Here is a 21,081-nt window from a genome sequence, read left to right on the forward strand (position 1 = left end):
CAACTGTTTTTCACATTTGGTCAGAACAGCTTCGTTAAAGAAGAGACAACCATTTTGCAATCCAGAAATAAAAGATTTTTTATTACATAAATTGATTTACATATGTTGATATTTTGACTTAGAATACAAAGAACATGTATGAACCCAGAAAGTCTTCTGTTTATATCTTTCTTTGTATTAGATGCTACTTGTGGAGGATTGAATGACATAGCCTCTGATGATGTTAAATAAAAGTCAATTTAGATTTTAGTGAGGTTGCTTGTCAGTGTGAAGCCCAGATATATCACTCAGAACTACAATAGCTTCAGGCATAGAATTTCTGGATCCTGGATGCAGCACAGCCTTATGCCCACATAGCTGCAGCAATTGCTCTAGTAAGTGGTTGGATAGGTACAGGTAAACTCTGCATCGATCACTATCTTCTTGGGAGCAGAGCTGGTCCAGAACACTTTGGTGCCTGAGGTAAGCCACAAAATGGCATCTCCATCCTCTCCAGGGAAGAAGGAATGAGTGAATGTCTCCATCAGGAACAAGTGGGGAATAAAGATCAACATTGGGATCTGCTGCCCCCGTGGATCTTGCCACCAGAGATGGTTGCCTCACCTTTCCTCATGGGAGGGCCAGCCCTGCTTGGGAATCATACAACACACTGTTATCCTCAATCCCTTTATCTTCCCCTTGTAGTGTAGGAACTTATTACTTTGAGTTTGAATGCGTGAGGATATGCACCCATGGTTCTATATATTCTGAACTATGCTAATCAATCTATTGTTAAAAGATCATTTATTCTTTTGTAATAAACCAACTGTATGGGGAACAGTCCAGTTTGTGAGAGCTCTTTACTGGGCATAAGATAATTTGGGCCTATTCTCAGAGCTGTGTCCATTTGACTCCAGCAAAATAGCTCACAAGGCAGTGTGTTTTAGTGACAGCGAAGCTCAGATACTGACAGGAGGAGGATAAGCAGGCACAGGGAGAGGACAGTTAACAGCAGAAAGCAGAGAGGAGGGGGAGAGCAGCTGTAATCTGAGCTCTGACCAAAGGGACAGTCAGATGTGTGAGAACTCCAATAGTTGGCAATACGTTGGAATGCAGGAAACACTCTCTGCCAAATCTCAGGATTTGAAAAGTGGCAGAGACACGCGAAAGATACTGGAAGAGAAGATGGGGGCTTCCGTGCTGGGGAACGGGGAGGAGCTCAGTCCGGGCAACTCCATCTTCTGGGGAGGACAATGTGTAGAGGAGCGCCATCTAGTTTGTTGTTTTAGCAATAAATCTGAAATAATTAACAGCCAGAGTCATCTCGTGTTTGTGGGAGAAACCAAGCCGTAATATTTAGGGGTGAGTTAGTTTGTAGACACAAATGGGGATTCCAATATACACTTGACCAACCTCATGTTCCTAAACTGATACCAAGAACATAAGTGAAACTACAAACACACCTGTCATTTACATACAGTGGTACCTTGGGTTATATACGCTTCAGGTTACAGACTCCGCTAACCCAGAAATAGTACCTCGGGTTAAGAACTTTGCTTCAAGATGAGAACAGAAATTGTGCTCCGGTGGTGTGGCAGCAGCAGGAGGCCCCATAGATTAAAGTGGTGCTTCAGGTTAAGAACAGTTTCAGGTTAAGAACGAACCTCCGGAACGAATTAAGTACTTAACCCGAGGTACCACTGTATTTCTCTATATCAGTTGCTCTCTATTGTTGAATTAAGGCCTCACTAATATAACATAGCTTTTTTATTTAGTTTCTTAAATAATTACTATACCACTTAGTAAAAAACAACTCTAATACTTAACTTCATTTACGTTAGCTGTCTAATCAGAACAACTATAGAATAATGTTGATGTTTCTCTTTCAATTTCAGAGTTTCATTGTCTTCAGTTGAAGTTCAGAAGGTTATGTGAACATTTGCCTCATTTGGTCTGAATGGCCTCTTAAAATAACATGCAACAATTTTGCAGCCCAGAAACAGAGCACAAAACAGCTGAAATATTTTCATTTGGTCACATGTCCTCATTCATTCACATTTTTGACATTTCAGTGTTGAAAATTAAGAACAATCATGGAACTACAAATTTTTATATTATTTATATCTTTCTTTGCATTAGATGTTCTCTGGTGTTCAGGTCGGGCCTCACAAGAATAATGTAGCATTTGGGGGAAAAGATGCAAGCCAGTAATCCAGCACTAGAAGTCAAGATGGAGAAAATCTCCACAGCCGCCATGTATTTTCCTCTGGTGCTCAGGTAAGTTGGAATAAAGGAGATCCAAACACTGCAGAAGACCAGCATGCTGAAGGTGATGAACTTGGCTTCATTGAAGCTGTCAGGTAACTTCCTGGCTAGGAAAGCCACAGTGAAGCTGACAGTGGCCAGGAAGCCCATGTAGCTCAAAACACAGTAGAACATGTGGACGGACCCTTCATTACATAAGAATATAATTTCTTCACTCGATTTCATGTCCAAATCTGGGAATGGGGGGAAAGTTGCCAGCCAAAGACCACAGAGCCCCACTTGAACAGTGGAGCCAGAGAGGACAATTGAATAAGCCAGTTTTTTGCCTACCCACTTTCTGATTGTGGATCCTGGCTTGGTAGCCATGAATGCCAAAACCACTGATATGGTTTTGGCCAAGATGCTAGACAGGGCCACAGAGAAGACGATGCCAAAACTTGTTTGTCGGAGTGGGCAGGTTGCCTGCTTAGGTGTTCCAATGAACATCAAGGAGCAGAGGAAACACAAGAGGAGGGACACAAGGAGAATGTAAGTGAGGCTTCTATTGTTGGCTTTGACAATTACGGTGTCCTTGTGCTTAATGAAGATGCCCAACACTAGAGCTGTGATCAGAGAAAACAATAGTGCAGAGGAAGTTGAAGTGATGGCTAAAGTTTCATCAAAGCCCAGAAAGTTTGGTATCTTAGGAATGCAATTATCCTGGTTTTTGTTTGGATACTTATTTGCTGGGCAACTGATACATGTTTCCATGTCTGAAAAGACAAAATGAAATTACAGACAATTCTTAAGAATTTTAGTCCTCAGGAGTCTACCTAGCTAATGTTCTTTGCCAGGGTAGCTTTCAATCTTCTAACTCAAAGACTTTTGTCTGAGATATTTCAAAAATAGATCTCATGCATCAAATCTGGAATTTCTACATAGAGGATATCTCTATCTTTTAGTGGCCCTCCTCCTCTTTCTTAAAATGCCCTGTAGTGAAAAGAGCAACGTTACAGGTGAAATCTTGTGAGCCAAGAGAGGTCCACTGAATGAGACATTCACTCTCTCCCCAAACTGTCTTCTTCTTCGTGGAGTGACCATCACTTCTATCCCATTAGAATTTAGTAGAATTTGGATGCAAAATGTATTATGTTCCTTTCTGAAAAAATATTTTCTTCAGGATTTTTTAAAGATTATATTGTAAACAATGAGAACAATACAGAAATCAATTATTTAACCTCCACACCACAACAAAATTTTAAGGACCTCAGAGTTGGCTAAATAAATTGTGCATTTTGGTCTATCTTAAGATGACATTTCTCACCCTTTTCATTTGAGTACATCCCGCTGGGACATGGTTCACAATCATAGCAACAAAATTTACTTGTCTCCTTCTTTTTCTTCCCGTAACCAGGACGGCATTTGTCATTACATACTGACAGGGGTGGCACCTATCCAAATATATAGGAATAATTTTGTTTTTAAAGGTTTTATGGGATTTAATCTAACATCAGGAGGTCTATCAGCAATAGGAGGACCAATAATGTGAAACCTATGATCCATATGGGCACAAGTGGAACATGAAATGGGATAAAAAGCAGCCGTTAAGCATTATTAGATTTGAGTATATCTTAGCAGTTTTGCTTCTACTTGCAGAATTACATGAATGTTCAGTCTTACTCACAGGTTTTTCAGTTTCAGATTTACAGGAAGGAATCGGCGCTCTCCGTCAATGGCGACGCGGCTTCACCCTGCGGGCTGGGTAGTGACTCTCAGCACCGCGCTCTCCCGATGCCGTTCCGGAGCCTTTAAAAAGGCTCTTTCTGCAGTAAGGGGGGGCGCTTCTGGTGCCCACCGAGTCTCCTTGTTCACAGGCTTCCGCGCCTGTGATTTTAGGGGTCCCCCGCTTGCCGTAGCGGGTCAGACCCGAACTCGCAGAGCAGTCCTCCTCCGGAGCTCGGAAAGAGGACCGCCATTAATGCTGGCGCCGACCGGAAGTCTAAAATGAAACTCGAAACAGGGGCTATCTTCAAGGAATCTGGAGCACAGTGTTCATATGTATACTGATGATGAACACCGGTATCTTAGAATTCCCTTGGAATGAGGAGAAACAGTGAAGGTGCTGCACTGCTGTCTGAAGGTGGTGTTGGACAGGATGGTGGCTGAATCCTTATAACTCCAAAGTGCTTTGGGTGAGTGGATTCTGTCTCTCAAAAGGATTGGGATCCCTTCTGGGAGGGATTGGACTCACTGTGAAGGAAGAAGTTTGTAGTCTGGAACTACCTTGAGATTCCAACTCATCACTAGGGTCTCAAGTGGCTTCTGTGGCTGGTCTGCTTATGCCCCTTTTAGGTTGATGCACTAGGTGCAGCTATGCCTAGATGTATACCTGCTGCACCTAGCATCATACAAACTCCAGAAAATTATAATGTTCACTTTAAGCCCAAGCAATGCTGTAAGAAGCTTAGCATTATATCAGATTCCACTAACCAGAGATCTGCCTCTGGGACGTCACATAAAAGAATGTCTGACAACAGTATCTGATAGCCATTGGTCCTAAATGTGAGATGTCTTCTGTGCATGTTGCTCTTTTTCGTATTGTGGCTCATATGTTTATTTAGTGTTAGACCTTACAGTGTTCCTTAAAGGACATTGCTTACTCCTTGGTGGCTTACAAATAAACAATATATAGAAAGGCAATTTTCCTATCCTATACAATATAATATCACATACAAAGCAAATTGTGATTAACATCAGCTGGGCAACAAGTAGGATCTCAATAATAATAATAATAATAATAATAATAATAATAATAATAATAAAATTATTTATATCCCGCCCGCCCCAGCTGAAGCCGGGCTCAGAGAGACTAACAACAGTAAAATGATAAAACATTCTAAAATCTAAACTAACATGCTAGCGTGTTCCCACAAGTAAAGCCAATTGTTCAAATAGAGATTCTCTCCATTAAAATACTATCCATCTATATATGAATCTCCTCTCTATAAACCCTACTTTTCTCTTTGAGGAAACATCACATTTAATCAGGTGCTAAATGAAAAAAGCCTCCTTGTTTTCATTGCATCCCATTTTATTTGGATAACCATGAATGTTGGCATTTGAGAAATTTATTTCCTCACCTGAGTGAAGTCTCTGTGCCATTTAATTTGTCCATCATTAATGGTGAACTCTTTGCCTGCAGGGGCCTGAGGATCCAGCCTTCCCACTTTGACCCTGATGTAGGATCTATTTGGGAAAGTGATCAAATTTGTAATATCATAACCAGCTGCTAATTCTCCATGTTCATTTAATGTAATTTCATCACCAACAGAGTTGTTGAATGAGATCTTCTGTAGGAATGAGTGGAGCTAGGTGGAAAGAGAATCAAAAGGTCTATAAAGTATTAAAACATTCTGATTAAGATTGCTGAATAGCTTTTCTAGATGCATTCAAGCTCTTTATACTAGGGGTTATAAAGTTTTGATTCAAAGTATAATTTGTGACAGTGTGGAATTGGCAGATCCATTCTTGTTTTCTGCAAATGAAGGAATTTTATACCATACATGACACAGTCAGATTGATAATTATTGAATACATTCGAAAGAAAGGTTACATATTGTCATATTAAAAGATGTCTATTATGCCCTTTTTCCATCTCACTTTTTAATCAGTATTATGTTATTATATGTTCTTGGATAATTGGGACCAATCAATCACATATTAAAATATGTGCAATTGTTTCTCCATGCAGATACTCTAACTCTTAAGAGGAACATGTTCTAGGAGAGCGGAGATGACAACTGAGGGTTGTTGTTTTTTAAGTTAACGTTATGACAAACGCCCTCTTTAATTCATGTTCTGCTATAAGGAGCATAGCCTGCAGTGCAGTAGAAATCTTCATTGTTTGTTTCTTTAACAGGATACCTTTATTTGTTTTATTTATAATTAAATACCAACTCACATAAAATATCAAGGCAGGGCACAATAGTGAACACTTTGCAAACCAAACTTTTTGCAACCGCAAACATTACCTTCCAAGGCTCTATATTCTGAGGAGATCGTCTGCCTGCAGCCTCCATTCTTCTGCGGTTGGATCCAGCCAAGTGCCTATGTAAGGCATGTGCCAAAGCAGACACAGCATTATAGATACTGTAGCTGTGGCTGGTCATGCTCATTTCAAAAAAAGGCGCAGGAAGGCTCTCCAACATTTCCTCTCCGGTACAAGGCTTAGCTATCTTTGTTGACATTGTGGAGTGTGCAAGTGAACAATCAAATGTTTGTTCCCAGAAACCTGAGATAAAATCATCTCCCTCTTCCCAGGAAGGATTTACATGTTGCAGAAAATCTCGGAAGTCACGAACTTCCTTGGAATGAATTGCAAAAGAGATAGCACCATGCAACATTTGTATATTAACATCAATAACTTTCTGAAGTTCATATAAAATGAAATCAATCTGAGCTGTGGTAATCCATACTTTTCCTTCACGTAAGTTCTTTTTAGACTGGGAAAATATGAACTCAGATAATTTCATCAGCTTTAGAGCAGTTGACAACCATGTAATAGATGCACTTTCTCCATATACAACAACTGCATTTGCTTTGCTTGTTATGAAAGCTGGGGACAAAATCCTTGTCTCTCTCAGCATATCAGTTATCTTACCAGTGACATGCACATGGTATTCAGCTCTTTCTGTGAATGCTGAACAGATCCCATTTTTGAAAAACATTGGTTCAATGGTATTCAAGAAATGTTCTCCAGCTTCATTAGCTGGAGTGATGAGCCCAACCCATTTCCATCCAAAATGCAGAAGCAACTGGATAATTCCTTGATATTGAAGAGCTTCATTAGGAGCCATGTGGTAAAAAGAAGGGAATTTAATTTGATCATTTGTGGCTGCTTCAAATGAACCATATGAAATCTGAAAAAGAAAAAGACAACCATAAGGAATTGATGGAAGTATTCATAACAAACCTATTTATCCCACACATCTCAAATTTACTGTTGTTGGGGTTTTTTTTTGGGGGGGGAGGAACCCACTTCCTCTTACATAAAAAATGCACAAGCCATCTTGCTCAATTTCCTATTTTATATGGGGAACATTTCTAGTTAACATGTCCTGATCTTATATGATCCATTGACAATATGTTCCCAGGATATATGATCCCATCTGTATATCCCATTTACCATCCTGGCACCTTTGAATTAATCTTCCCTTAAATGCATTAAGCACACATCCTTTGTAACCTTGCCCCTGTCATGAACATTGTTGGAGACCCCATGCTATAACATCAGCAACAAATCCATACATTTCAGTCCCTTTCAGTTGTCTCTGTTATACCACTCCAAATTTATAAATTCATAGTCTTCTACTGGAAAAAGAGTTGAAGAGTGAATTATGGTGTGAAAACTCAATTTTCTGATACCCAGAATGTCCCTACCTGTGGAATTTTGTAAAGACCCAAGATGTTTGCCATGCACAAGGTGACCTCAGAGCTCAGTCCCCCAATGACTCCTATTACATTTTCCTGGGAGCCACATTTGTAGTTGGGGACAAAGGTATATGAGTTAAACAGCAGATCCAGAGTGGTGCGGTAGGTCATCTTAGATTGATAGTAGCTGTCATAGATGTGGAACCCAAGAGTGACATTGGGCAAGACCTTGGGATTCCCATTGATCTCATCAATCGCAAACACCAGGGCAAGGATGTGCTGGTAGAACTTTGATAACACGCTGTGAATAAAGTGGCATTATTACGTGGGGAAAGTAAATAGTGTACAAAATCTACATCTGAGAGAGAGAACTTTCAGAGGAAAGATGGGTCTTGTTTTGTTCCTTGTTTTGTTCTGTTAGAATATTTGAATGACTCTTTAGCTCAAATCTTTTTTTACTTTATTTCTCAAAGACATAGATTGTGAATATACAGAATTGGTCAGGAATTTTCTTGACTTTCACTTCATCTAGAAATAACTGCTGTGTCATATGACTATGCTACAGTTTTTGAAATTATTGCTATATCCCTTTGGCTGTAGCTTTCTCTGGAAATGCAAACTTGCATTAAATGATAATAAAGCTGATGGCAGTTGCAATTTTCAATGCAAATCATCAGGTTTTCAAGAGAATAAAGATACAGCAATGGAGAGTTTCACATGTATTTCTACCAAGTATGCCTACTTGTATGCTAGCAATGATAGCGAGTGTACTCTCTGCTTCTTCTTCCCCTCAGAATGTGGGATGTTAGCAACCAAAATGCATATGTAAAAGGTTAATTTCAAGATCTGTAGAACTCTGTGAGGTCATACAAGTTGTGGAAGTTATGACAGTTGACAGTTATGGCAGTTAACTGAACAGTCTTAATAGTTGGAGCAGCATTGATGAACTGTTGTGCTGCTCTCTGCCTCGGAGATGACCAGAACTGTACACAATATTCCATAATTAGTATAATAGCATTATGATGTGTACAGTATTCCTTTTTAGATGAGGTGATCGGAACACAGTATTCCAAGTGTAGTCGCACCATAGATTTTTGCTTTTTCTGAACCTTTCCCAGATGTACAATATATCTTTTTAGATGAGGTGACCAGGACTGTACACACTATTCCATAATTAGTATGATAGCATTATGATTTGGGTGGTTTTGGTTTCAGTCCCTTAAGGCTTAAGTGAGGATTTCTAGAATGGAATTTGTCATTTCTACAGTTTCTATACACTGAGTCATTATTTTCAATGAGCTATCCATTACTGTCCCAGTAACTCATTTGTGGTCAATCACCCCCAGTTTAAACACCATAGACTTATAAGTGAATGAAGGACTCCCCCCCCAAAAAAAAAAACATAGATCACTTTACAGATTGAATTACATTCATCATTTAACTGTCTATACATCCAGTTTGGCAAAATATGTTTGGAGCTCTTCACAATTCATTTTTGTTTTAGGCACTCTGAAATTTTTTGTCACGTCAGCAAATTTGGCTGCTTTATTTCTTAGGTTTTTATGCCGCCCTGTTCTATTCTTACTCAATTTTCTCTTTGCAGAATTGGATCACTAAATCTTAAGGATTCCTAATGTCTAACTGACAGTGCAGACATAATCTGTATGCACAGATATTTCTTATATCATCCATCAAATCAATACAGTTCTAAAACTATTCATTCAAAACAAAGTATATTTCAGTCAAATATAAAAATGTAAAGAATGAAAAAAATAATATTAAGGACTATTTACTTACATTGGTCTGTCAATCAAGACTTCAGAGGGGTGTTTATTGAATAAAACAGTGGGGAAGAGGTAGCGGATATGAGATGCTATCCCACCAATGACAGGGTCACCTGGCTCATACCACTCATGTGGAATAGGTACAGGATTAGTTGTAGTAAAATTAGCACTATGCACTCGGCACACCATGTTGGGGAAGAGCAGGAGAAGCAGCAGCAGCAAGGTTCTACACATGGACTCTTCTTTGCCTCTCTACAATATCATCATCATTATCATCATCAGCCTGATTTGAACAGCATGGATTTGGAGGCAGCTGATTCTGCCAGTTCAGTGCTTAAAGGGACATGCATGCATCTTATCATTAAACTCTGTCGCAAATACCTGCCTTGAATGGTAAATAAGATGAAGTGATTTGATATATGACCTGTAAGATCACAGATCCTGGCCTCTCTCTCCTGCATTATTCTAACTGTCTATGGGACACTGGGAGACTATAAACATTTCAGACTTGCTTGCTGATTCTCCCCCACCTCACATTTTGCCTTCTGGAGCATTGGCAAGGTGACTTAATTATTGTCATTTTAATAATTGCAGGGGAGACAATCACTTGCAATTTTTTACGGACTCCATGGCGCATCATCTTTGGCAGAACTGTCATGTAAACATTTGTTGCCTCAGGCAATTCTCAATTAGGAAAAGTAAGATTTTACTAGTTTGCTAGGTAAATCATTGAGATCAGATGCCAGCCTCACAAACTGGCGCAGGGCTGGCAGTGAGGCGTGAATAGCCAAAGTCGAAGCTCCTCCTAAAAAATGCACCTGGGTCCATCATTCTTTAATTGAACCTTTGACCCTTCTGTGAATCCTCACCAACCCAAAAATATATATGGTAAAATGAACTTGAAGGAAAAAGCAGTCACTATACAATCCAAAACAGAAAAGCAAAACAGATGAAAAAGGGCTGATATCCAACTGCATCCATTTATAAATAGGACAAACTTCTACGAGTGGAGAAGAAAGAGAAAAAGAGCTGTTACACAGTGGTACCACATATGGTTCATGTGCAGAGGGTCTGACATTCAATACCTAACATCTCCAGGTATTGCTGGAAGAGACCCCAGTCTGAAACCTTATAAAGCTGCTGTCCATCATTGTAGACAATATGGAACTAAATGCAGTAGTGAATTGGTTCAGTATAATTTAGCTTCCCTTCCTTCTCTTCCCTCTGCAGCTTCCCATAGGAGCGTACCGATGGTGTGCAGGAGAAGCAGAGGAAAGAGAAACGAGGGGTGAGGGGAGACTTTGTGCTGGCTATCAGGCAATGGCTTTTCCCACCTGCCTTGCCCCACCCTTCAGCCCTAGGAGCCTTTCACAAGACCATGACTTTAGGAACAGCAGAAGCAGGCTTTCAGTCATTTGATGTTGCATAGCATCCATAGTTTCATTCCTTCACACAGACCCTATTCATTAACACCTCTATTATGTAGGTCTATTATGCTTGACCTACATTTTGTGTTTGTAACTGGATAAGAAGTTGAATGCGGGTGGCGCTGTGGGTTAAACCACTGAGCCTAGGACTTGCCGATCAGAAGGTCAGTGGTTCCAATCTCTGTGACAGGGTGAGCTCCTGTTGCTCGGTCCCTGCTCCTGCCAACCTAGCAGTTCGAAAGCACATCAAAGTGCAAGTAGATAAATAGGTAGTGCTCTGGCGGGAAGATAAACGGCGTTTCCGTGCACTGCTCTGGTTCACCAGAAGTGGCTTAGTTATGCTGGCCACATGACCCGGAAGCTATACGCCGGCTCCCTCAGCCAATAAAGCGAGATGAGCGCCGCAACCCCAGAGTCGGTCACGACTGGAGCTAATGGTCAGGGTCACTTTACCGTTTAAGAAGTTGGCCTAACCTGCAGTGTATCCTGGGTAACCACCCCCTTTGCCTATTTCTTTTCCAACCCTCTCTAGCAAGTTGCTGTGTGACAGGGACCTTAATAATTAAATGACTGTGTACATGACAAAGTGCAGTCAAAGAAGGTTATCTTAAAGAGAGTCCTCCTGAATGGATTTCCTACCTTAAGGAAGTTTTGGACACCCAACATGACCAGCTATTCTACTCATCCCACATTTAGGTATATATAGTTGACTGAGGAATACTCTCTGCATAGGTTCGGACAAAATCTCAGGTTCTGAAATCTGCATTTAGTGATGTTTCCACTGCTAATATATTTCATTATCACCATCACTGCAGCTCAGCATTTTCAGTCATAAACCAAAACTGTGGGGAACAGTCCAGTTTGTGAGAGGTCATTTCTGGGCATAAGGTAATTTGGGTCTATTCTCTGAGCTGTGCCCAGTTGACTCCAGCAAAAGATCTCACAAGGGAGTGTGTTTTAGGAGTTAGGTAGGTTGTGGACACACATGGGGGATTCCAATTTACACTTTTAAGACCTCATGTTCCTAGATTGATACCAAGAACATATGTTAAACTACAAACTCATCTCTCATTTACATATTTCTCTCTGTCAGTTACTCTCTATCGTTGGATTCAGGCCTCGCAAATATAACATGGCTTTTTTATTTAGATTCTTAAATAATTCATATATCACTTAGTCAAAAAAACCCAACAACTCTAATACTAATACTCTCTATTCTTCATTCATATTAGCTGTTTAATCAGAATAGCTACAGAGTAATGTTGATGTTTCTCTTTCAGAATTTTACTGACTTTTACTGAAGCTCAGAAGCTGAGGTGAACATTTGCCTCATTTGATCAGATTGGCCTCTTACAATAACATGCAACAAACAGAGCACAAAAAGCTGAAATATTTTTATTTGGTCACATTGTCCTCATCCATTAACATTTTTGACATTTCAGTGTTGAAAACTAAGAACAATCATGGAAGCATAAATTCTTATATTATTTATATCTTTTTTGTATTAAATGCTCTCTGGTGTTCAACTCAGGCCTCACTACAATAATGTAGCATTTGGGGAAAAAGATGCAAGCCAGTAATCCAGCACTAGAAGCCAAGATGGAGAAGATCTCCACAGCCACCATGTATTTTCCTCTGGTGCTCAGGTAGGTTGGAATGAAGGAGAGCCAAACACTGCAAAAGACCAGCATGCTGAAGGTAATGAACTTGGCTTCGTTGAAACTGTCTGGCAACTTCCTGGCTAGGAAAGCCACAGTGAAGCTGACAGTGGCCAGAAAGCTCATGTAGCCCAAAACACAGAAGAACATGAAGACTGACCCTTCATTACATAACAATATAATTTCTTCACTCATTGACTGCATGTCCAAATCTGGAAAAGCGGGAAAAGTTGTCAGCCAAAGACCACAAAGCCCTACTTGAATTTTAGAGCAGGAGAGGACAATGGACTAAGCCAGTTTTTTGCCTATCAACTTCCTGATTGTGGATCCTGGCTTGGTAGCCATGAATGCCAAAACCACTGATATGGTTTTGGCCAAGATACTGGAGAGGGCCACAGAGAAGATGATGCCAAAACCTGTTTGTCGGAGTGGGCAGGTTGCCTCCTTAGGTGTTCCAATGAACATCAAGGAACAGAGGAAACACAAGAGGAGGGACACAAGGAGAATGTAAGTGAGGCTTCTGTTGTTGGCTTTGACGATGGCAGTGTCCCGGTGTTTAATGAAGATGCCAAACACTAGAGCTGTGATCAGAGACAACAGTAGTGCCGAGAAAGTTGAAATGATGGCCAAAGTTTCATCAAAGCCCAGAAAGTTTGGTATCTTAGGAATGCAATTATCTTGGTCTTTGTTTGGATACTTATTTGCTGGGCAGCTGAAACATGTTTCCATGTCTGAAAAGACAAAATGAAATTACGAAGAAAATTCTTAAGAATTTTTGTCACCAGGAGTTCAACTAGTTAATGTTCTTTACCAGGGTAGCTTTCAAAACTTCTAGTCCAAAGACATTTGCCTGAGATATATCAGAAATAAATCTGATGCATCAAATCTGGAATTTCTACATAGAGGACAATTGTATGTTTTAGTGGTCCTCCTCCTCTTTTTTGGAATCACAAGCTGCTCTGTAGTGAAAAGAGAGCAATATTACAACTAAAATCTTCTGAACCGTGAGAGGTGCAATGAATGAGACATTCATTCTCTCCCCAAACTGTCTTCTTCTTAGAGGAGTGACCATCACTTCGATTCCATCACAATTTAGTAGAATTTGGATGTAAAATGTATTACCTTCCTTTCTAAATATTTTTTCTTCAGGATGTTTTAAAGATTATATTGCAAACAATAAGAACAATTTAAAAATCCATTATTTAACCCTCCCCCACACCAGAATTTTAACGACAACAAAATTTTAAGGACCTCAGAGTTGACTAAACAAATTGTGCAGTTTGGTCTATCGTAACATAACATTTCTCACCCCTTTCATTTGAGTACATCCCGCTGGGACATGCTTCACAATCATAGCAACAAAATTTACTTTTCTCCTTCTTTTTCTTCCCGTAACCAGGACGGCAGTTGTCATTACATACTGACAGGGGGGGAACCTATCCAAATATATTGGAAGAATTTTTTTTTAAAAAATGGTTGGGTGGTATTAACCTAACACCAGGTGATATATAAGGAATAGAAGGACCAATAGCGTGAAACATATGGTCCATATTTGCACAGGTGGCACATACAATGGGATAAGAAGCAGCTGCATAGCATCATACAAACTCAAGAGGATTATAATGTTCATTTTAAGCCCAAGGAATGCTGTAACAAGCTTAGCATTCTATCTGATGCCACTAACTGGAGATCTGCCTCACGTATTTCACACACAAGAATGACTGACAACACTTTCTGATATCCATTGGTCCTTCTCAATGTTAGATGTCTTCTGAGCATGTTGCTCTTTTTTGTATTGTGGTTCATTTGTTTATTTAATGATAGACCTTACAGTATTCCTTAAAGTATATTGCTTATTCCTTGGTGGCTTACAAATATGCAATAAACAAAAATGGAATTTCTAAATCGTATACAATATAATATCACATACCAGGCAGAATGCAGTCAACATAAGCTGGACAGCAAATAGGGTCTCTTAAACTAATGTGCAAGCATTTTCCCACAAGCAAAGCTAATGGTTCAAATAGAGATTCTCTCCATTAAAATACTATCCATCTACATATTAATTTCCTCTTCTTAAAGTCTACTTTTCTCTCCCAGCAAACTTCACATTTAATCAGGTGCTAAGTGAAAAAACGCCTCCTTGTTTTCATTGCATCCCATTTTATGTATGCTCCTATGTGATGCCAATAAAGGTTACTTGATTGATAACAATGAATGTTGGTATTTGAGAAATTAATTTCCTCACCTGAGTCAAGCCCCTGTGCCACTTAATCTGTCCATCATTAATGGTGAACTCTTTCCCTGGAGGGGCCTGAGGATCCAGCCTTCCCACTTTGACCCTGATGTAGGATCTATTTGGGAAAGTGATCAAATTTGTAATATCAAAACCAGCTGCTAATTCTCCACATTCATTTAATGTAATTTCATCACCAACAGAGTTGTTGAATGAGATCTTCTGTAGGAATGAGTGGAGCTAGGTGGAAAGAGAATCAAAAGGTCTATAAAGTATTAAAACATTCTGATTAAGATTGCTGAATAGCTTTTCTAGATGCATTAAAGCTCTTTATAACTAGGGGTTATAAAGTTTTGATTCAAAGTGTAATTTGTGACAGTGTAGAATTGGCAGATCCATTCTTGTTTTCTGCAAATGAAGGAATTTATACCACACACACCACATATGGAGGAAAAGTTACATGCTGTCATGGTTAAAGACTTCTTTTATGCCCCTTTTCCATTTCACTTTTTAATCAGTATTGTGTGATGATATGTTCTTGCATAATTGGGACCATTCAGGGACATAATAAAATATTTGCAATTGCTTCTCCAGACCAATATCTCACCTCTAGGAGAAAGATGGTCTAAGGATCATATCTGAGTGGACATGACAACTGAGGAGTTTTAAAAAGTTAATGTTATGACAAAACCTCCCAATGATTTATGTTCTGCTTAAGGAGCATAGCCTGCAACTCAGTAGGCATCTTCTTTTAGATTTGAGGAGGCCATTCAAAAGTCTCCATTACAGAAATCAGGTAGGATATGTTGAAGGAAATTCTTTGTAAGCAGGTATTTCACTTCCTGCTAAATCAAATGACTGCTGTCTCATTTTCGGCAAACCATTGCTATTCTAATCTATCACTTGAATACACTCAAAAGCAGATAAAAGAACTTTGGTCAGAAGAATCCCTTGGAAGTGTTAAGTCTGGTGATAAATTGTTAAAATGAGCATGAACAGGATCTCATTATTCACCTGGATAACAGGACATTTTAGAAACAAATTTTCAGAGATTTTGAACCATCACTCTGAATGACAATATTTAACCTCAGTACCAGTTAATTGAGAAGTTGCAGTTTGTTATTCTTGGGTGCTGCCTCTACCCTTTGTGTTTTCTTCGAGGTACATTGTGACCTGAAACATATTTTTTCAAAATTGGTATCATGGATAATTAGCTTTATCTAGTGCAATGTCAAACTGCTCCACTGCCCCATTTCCCCAATGGCTCCCTTCTCCTCTGAAGAACAAAAGTGTATTTTTTTCTTGCTGCTATTGCTGGTTGTGGCAGTGCAGAGAAAGCTGGTGAAAAGTTTGCAAAGTTTGGTTGGGTGAGCTTGAAAGCGCTTAAGGAATTCAAAAAGGGAATGGAATTGCCTATTTCCTTTCTTATGTTAACATCACAAGGTGGCCAAGTGGAGAATGTGCTTGAATTTAATTTTCTTTCTCTTTTACCTTAAGGTACCTAGTTGTGTACCAAATGCAATAATACGAGTAATTTTTCACTTGCTTGATCACCACTTTGTCTTGGTGAGTGGGCCTGCACATTCCTATGACCCTTGTGAACAAAGCTGCTGGGACTCCCAGTAGGGTCACCCAAGCTGGTAAGGTCAAAGGGGAAGAGCTAAACAAAGAATGAACCAAGAAGTCCTCAGTGGCAGAACAGCTGGAAGATAACAAGCGGTATGTTACAATGGCTGTGAAGGCGGATGAAGGTTGCAGCAGATAAGAATCTACGAGTCATCGTGATAATCATGCCATTGGAATAAAGCATTCCTGTGAAGACTGTGGATTGGTCAGCCTGCACTGATCTACACACATAAAACAAATTCACACTCAGGCATCTTCCAAAAACCCATCCCAAACCCCAAAAGTCCCATGGCAATTGGCAAATGGTAATGGGGGCAGGACCTTGAAATCTGGAAGCCCCTAGTCATGAACTGGCACATGGTTGGTGGATACAGATTCAGTCACTCTGACTCAAGGAATGAGGCAGTTGAGCAGCTCAGCAGCTGTATTCATGACTGAGCAGCCCTATTTAGGATCCACTCTGCTCACCCCAAAAAGGGGCTAGAAAAGGTGTCCTAAACATAGTCTGCCTCCCTTTTTCCCTGAGTGAATTACCGTGCCCAGTGGGGTCACCACCCAGCAGTCATAAAAGACAATTGAACATTGGAACATGAAATATATGGACTTTGTCAGATAACACAGATAATGAATGTCCCGAATGCGGAACCATATTCTATTCCATTGTAGATTTTATTCAGATTTCAGGGCATCCATCATAAACCTGCTTGTGCAAAAAGTGCCAGGGAGGATAGAGGAATACTATTTAAATTACCTCCTGTCCAACCAGAATTCTTATGTCACCAGAAATGTAGCTAGATTTGTGAAATAGCCATAAGTAAAAGAAAGCAAAAGATTACACAGCTGCATAAATCGTCATAAACTGGTACAGTTCTTAGTTAAATCTTTTATTATTTTAAACTCTTATGGTGTTTTATTCCACTGGACATGTATTTCAAGTACACTTAACCACTATATTGCTTGTTAAACCCCATACTGATCATTTTTATTGTTTATGTAGAGAATTATCCATAAATTTTGATTTAATATGCTAGCTGTTTGCCATAATAAACATTGATTGAGCTTATGGCATTATCTCCCAGCAAATGTATTTAAACAATTATGCCACACCAAATTTGGTTTGGATTTCTGTTACTATCCACTTCACAGTTACTACCAGCCCCAAAGCTTCAACAATTGTCTAATCAAATGCCACTTGAAATATAGGAACAGCATTCATTCCAACTCTTCAAATATCTGCTGTTATTTAGCCACTATTTATAACTACCGTAAATACCAACTCATATAAAATATCAAGGCAGTGCACAATAGTGAACACTTTGTAAACCAAACTCTTTGTAACAGCAAACACTACCTTCCAAGGCTCTAGATTTTGAGGAGATCGTCTGCCTGCAGTCTCCATTCTTCTGTTGTTGGATCCAGCCAGGTGCCTATGTAAGGCATGTGCCAAAGCAGAGACAGCATTATAGATACTGTAGCTGTGGCTGGTCATGCTCATTTCAAAAAATGGTGCAGGAAGGCTCTCCAGCATTTCCTCTCCAGTACAAGGCTTAGCTTTGTATATTGACTTAGTAGAGTCTGTAAATGAACAACCGAATGCTTGTTCCCAGAAATCTGTGATAAAACCATTTCCATCTACCAAGGAAGGATTTACATTCTGCAGAAAGTATCGGAAGTCATGAATTTCCTTGGAATGAATTGCAAAGGAGATAGCACCATGGAACATTTGTATATCAACACCAATTGAAAAATATTTATTGCGAAATCAATTTGAGCTGTGGTAATCCATACTTTCCCTTCAGGTAAGTTCTTTTTGGACTGAGCAAGTATGAGCTCAGCTACCTTCATTACGTTTAGAGCAAATGACAACCACATAAGAGATGTACTTTCTCCGTATACAACAACTGTGTTTGCTGCACTTCTCATGAAAGCTGGGAAAACAAAACTTGTGTCACGCACCATATCAAGTATGTTACCAGTGAAACGTAGATGGTATTCAACTCTTTCTGTGAATGCTGAACAGATCCCATTTTTGAAAAACATTGGTTCAATGGTATTCAAGAAACGTTCTCCAGCTTCGTTAGCAGGAGTGATGAGCCCAACCCATTTCCATCCAAAATGCAGAAGTAATTGGATAAGTCCCTGATACTGAAGTCCTTCATTAGGAACCATGTGGTAAAAGGAAGGGAACTTAATTTGATTATTTGTGGCTGCTTCAAATGAGCCATACGAAGTCTGTAGAAGGAAAAGTCCAAGCATTCTGAGTGAAAGAATTCATAACAAACCTATTTATCCCATAGATCTCCAATAAACTGATTTTATGGAAAACACCCACCCACACTTACATAAAAAATAAAAACACAGTCTTGCTCATTCCCCTGCCCTGTAGATATTAATTCCCATTATTACGGAATCAAAGCAGATTCCTACATGTAGATGTTACTTTACTTCAAGTATAGGAGAGCATTTACTCTTTTTAAATTTGCTGCTTTCAACACCACAAAATTAAAAAGCAGTAAAATACAAAAATACCATATCAATCACATCCAGCAAAAAACAAAAGAACTAAAATGAAATTAAACAATACAGAACACCATATAATACTGGCACTGCTAGAAGTGTCTCCCAAATGCCGAATGACAGAACAGTAACTAGAAAACATGGTTTTCAATTAGCCGTTGAATGTGAACATTTTGCAGAAACAGCATAGTTCCCCAGAAAAAGAATTTCCCAATTCTTATGGAAAGCATTCCTAGTTAACATGTCCTGATCTTACATGATCCACTGATAATATGTTCCAAGGATGTTATATGTTCCCATCTGGATATCCCATTTCCCAACCTGGCACCTTTGAAGCAATTTCCATTACATGTATTAAGCACATGTCCTTTGTAACCTTGCCCCTGTCATGCACATTGTTTGAGACCCAATGCTATAACAGCAAGAAACCCATACATTTTAGTCCCCTTCACTTGTCCCTGTTATAACACTCCAAATTTATGAATCAATATACTCCTGCTAGAAAGAGAGCTGGAGAGTGAATTATGGTGTGAAATCTCAATTTTTTGATAACCATAATATTCCCACCTGTGGAATTTTGTAAAGACCCAAGATGTCTGCCATACACGAGGTGACCTCAGAGCTCAGTCCCCCAATGACTCCTATTACATTTTCCTGGTAGCCACATTTGTAGTTTGGGACAAACGTATATGAGTTAAACAGCAGATCCAGAGTGGTGCGATAGGTCATCTTAGCATCATAGTAGCTGTCATAGATGTGGAACCCAAGCGTGACATTGGGCAAGACCTTGGGATTCTCATTGATCTCATCAATCGCAAACACCAGGGCAAGGATGTGCTGGAAGAACTTTGATAACACGCTGTGAATAAAGTGGCATTATTACGTGAGGAAAGTAAATAGTGCACAAAATCTAGATCTGAGACTTTTGGGATATAGAAAAACTATAAGGACTATATTCTTTCCTATGAGCCATAGACATGACCAGTTTATTTTTCACATTTTTCATCACCTTTCAGCAATGAAACATAGGCTGGCTTTCTCTGTTCTCTTTGCTCCCCTTGAATCCTCACAACATTCCCTTGGCTGGAGTTGACCCAGAGAATGGAGATTGGAAGCTGTATTTCCCTAGTGTTAGTCTGCTATGCAACTAGAATGCAGGTGGTGTAAATGTCTGTCTGAAACAGGTCCATCAAACGTGTGAGGTAACATTAGCTCACCAACCACATGGCGGCGGCGAAGAATGCTTACATTGTGGCCGAGCTTTTATGAGTAGTGAATGGGTATCTGTCATCTGACCAAGTTACCATTTCTCTGGCATCAGTAATGGTGCATGAATGAGCTATCCCAGGAGCTCATTCCTGGTCAGTCAGCACCAATTCAAATGCCATAGATTTATAAGTGAAATTAAGACTTACTTTTTTTTGCCCAAATTCAAATCACTTCACTCATTGAATTTCAGTTGTCATTTTACTGCTCGTACATCCAGTTTGGAAAGATACATTTGGAGCTCTTTGCAATCCATTTTTGTTATAATCAATCTGAACAATTTGGTCACATCAACAAACTCGACTGCTTCACTTCTTCGGTTTTTATGCCAGCCGCCTTCTCCTTCTCTTACTCAATTCTCTCTTTGCAGAATTGAATCACTAAATCTTAAGGATTCCTAATGTCCAAGTGAGAGTGTAGATGTGACTTGTATGCTCAGATGTTTCTCGTACACTCTATCAAATCTTTCAAGGCTGTCAAATCAATGCAGTTCTAAAACTATTCATTCAAAGCAAAGTATATTTCAGTCAAGTATTAGAATGTATAGCACGAATGAAATAATATTAAGGGCTGTTTACTTACATTGGTCTGTCAATCAAGACTTCAGAGGGGTGTATATTAAATAAAAAATTGGGGAGGATGTAGCGGATATGAGATGCAATCCCACCAATGATAGGGTCACCTGGCTCATACCACTCATGTGGAATAGGTACAGGATTAGTTGTGGTAAAATGAGCACTATGCACTCGGCACACCATGTTGGAGAAGAGCAAGAGAAGCAGCAGCAGCAAGGTTCTACACATGGACTCTTCTTTGCCTCTCTACAATATCATTATTATCAGCAGCCTGATTTGAACAGCATGGATTTGGAGGCAGCAGATTCTGCCAGTTCAGTGCTTAAAGGGACATGCATG

At 39.5% G+C, this 21,081-nt stretch overlaps 1 protein-coding gene and 1 pseudogene across 2 annotated transcripts; both read right to left on the reverse strand.

The window, feature by feature from the left end:
* Positions 1 to 89: 89 nt before the first annotated feature.
* On the reverse strand, positions 90 to 9,851 carry LOC309516829 (vomeronasal type-2 receptor 26-like). The gene is made up of 6 exons (XM_082195771.1): positions 9,451 to 9,851; positions 7,663 to 7,954; positions 6,255 to 7,142; positions 5,364 to 5,591; positions 3,548 to 3,674; positions 90 to 2,996 (listed from the first exon to the last, which is right to left on the reverse strand). The coding sequence occupies exons 1-6, from the start codon at positions 9,669 to 9,671 to the stop codon at positions 2,098 to 2,100; spliced, it is 2,655 nt and encodes an 884-aa protein (XP_082051897.1). The 5' UTR covers positions 9,672 to 9,851; the 3' UTR covers positions 90 to 2,097.
* Positions 9,852 to 12,149: 2,298 nt separating this feature from the next.
* Positions 12,150 to 18,119, reverse strand: LOC309516903 (vomeronasal type-2 receptor 26-like; annotated as a pseudogene). The gene is made up of 2 exons (XR_014224593.1): positions 17,736 to 18,119; positions 12,150 to 14,876 (listed from the first exon to the last, which is right to left on the reverse strand). The product of XR_014224593.1 is annotated as a vomeronasal type-2 receptor 26-like (transcript).
* Positions 18,120 to 21,081: the final 2,962 nt, after the last annotated feature.

Source organism: Podarcis vaucheri (assembly GCF_965113315.1).
Source record: "Podarcis vaucheri genome assembly, chromosome: 13".
NCBI lineage: Eukaryota > Metazoa > Chordata > Lepidosauria > Squamata > Lacertidae > Podarcis > Podarcis vaucheri.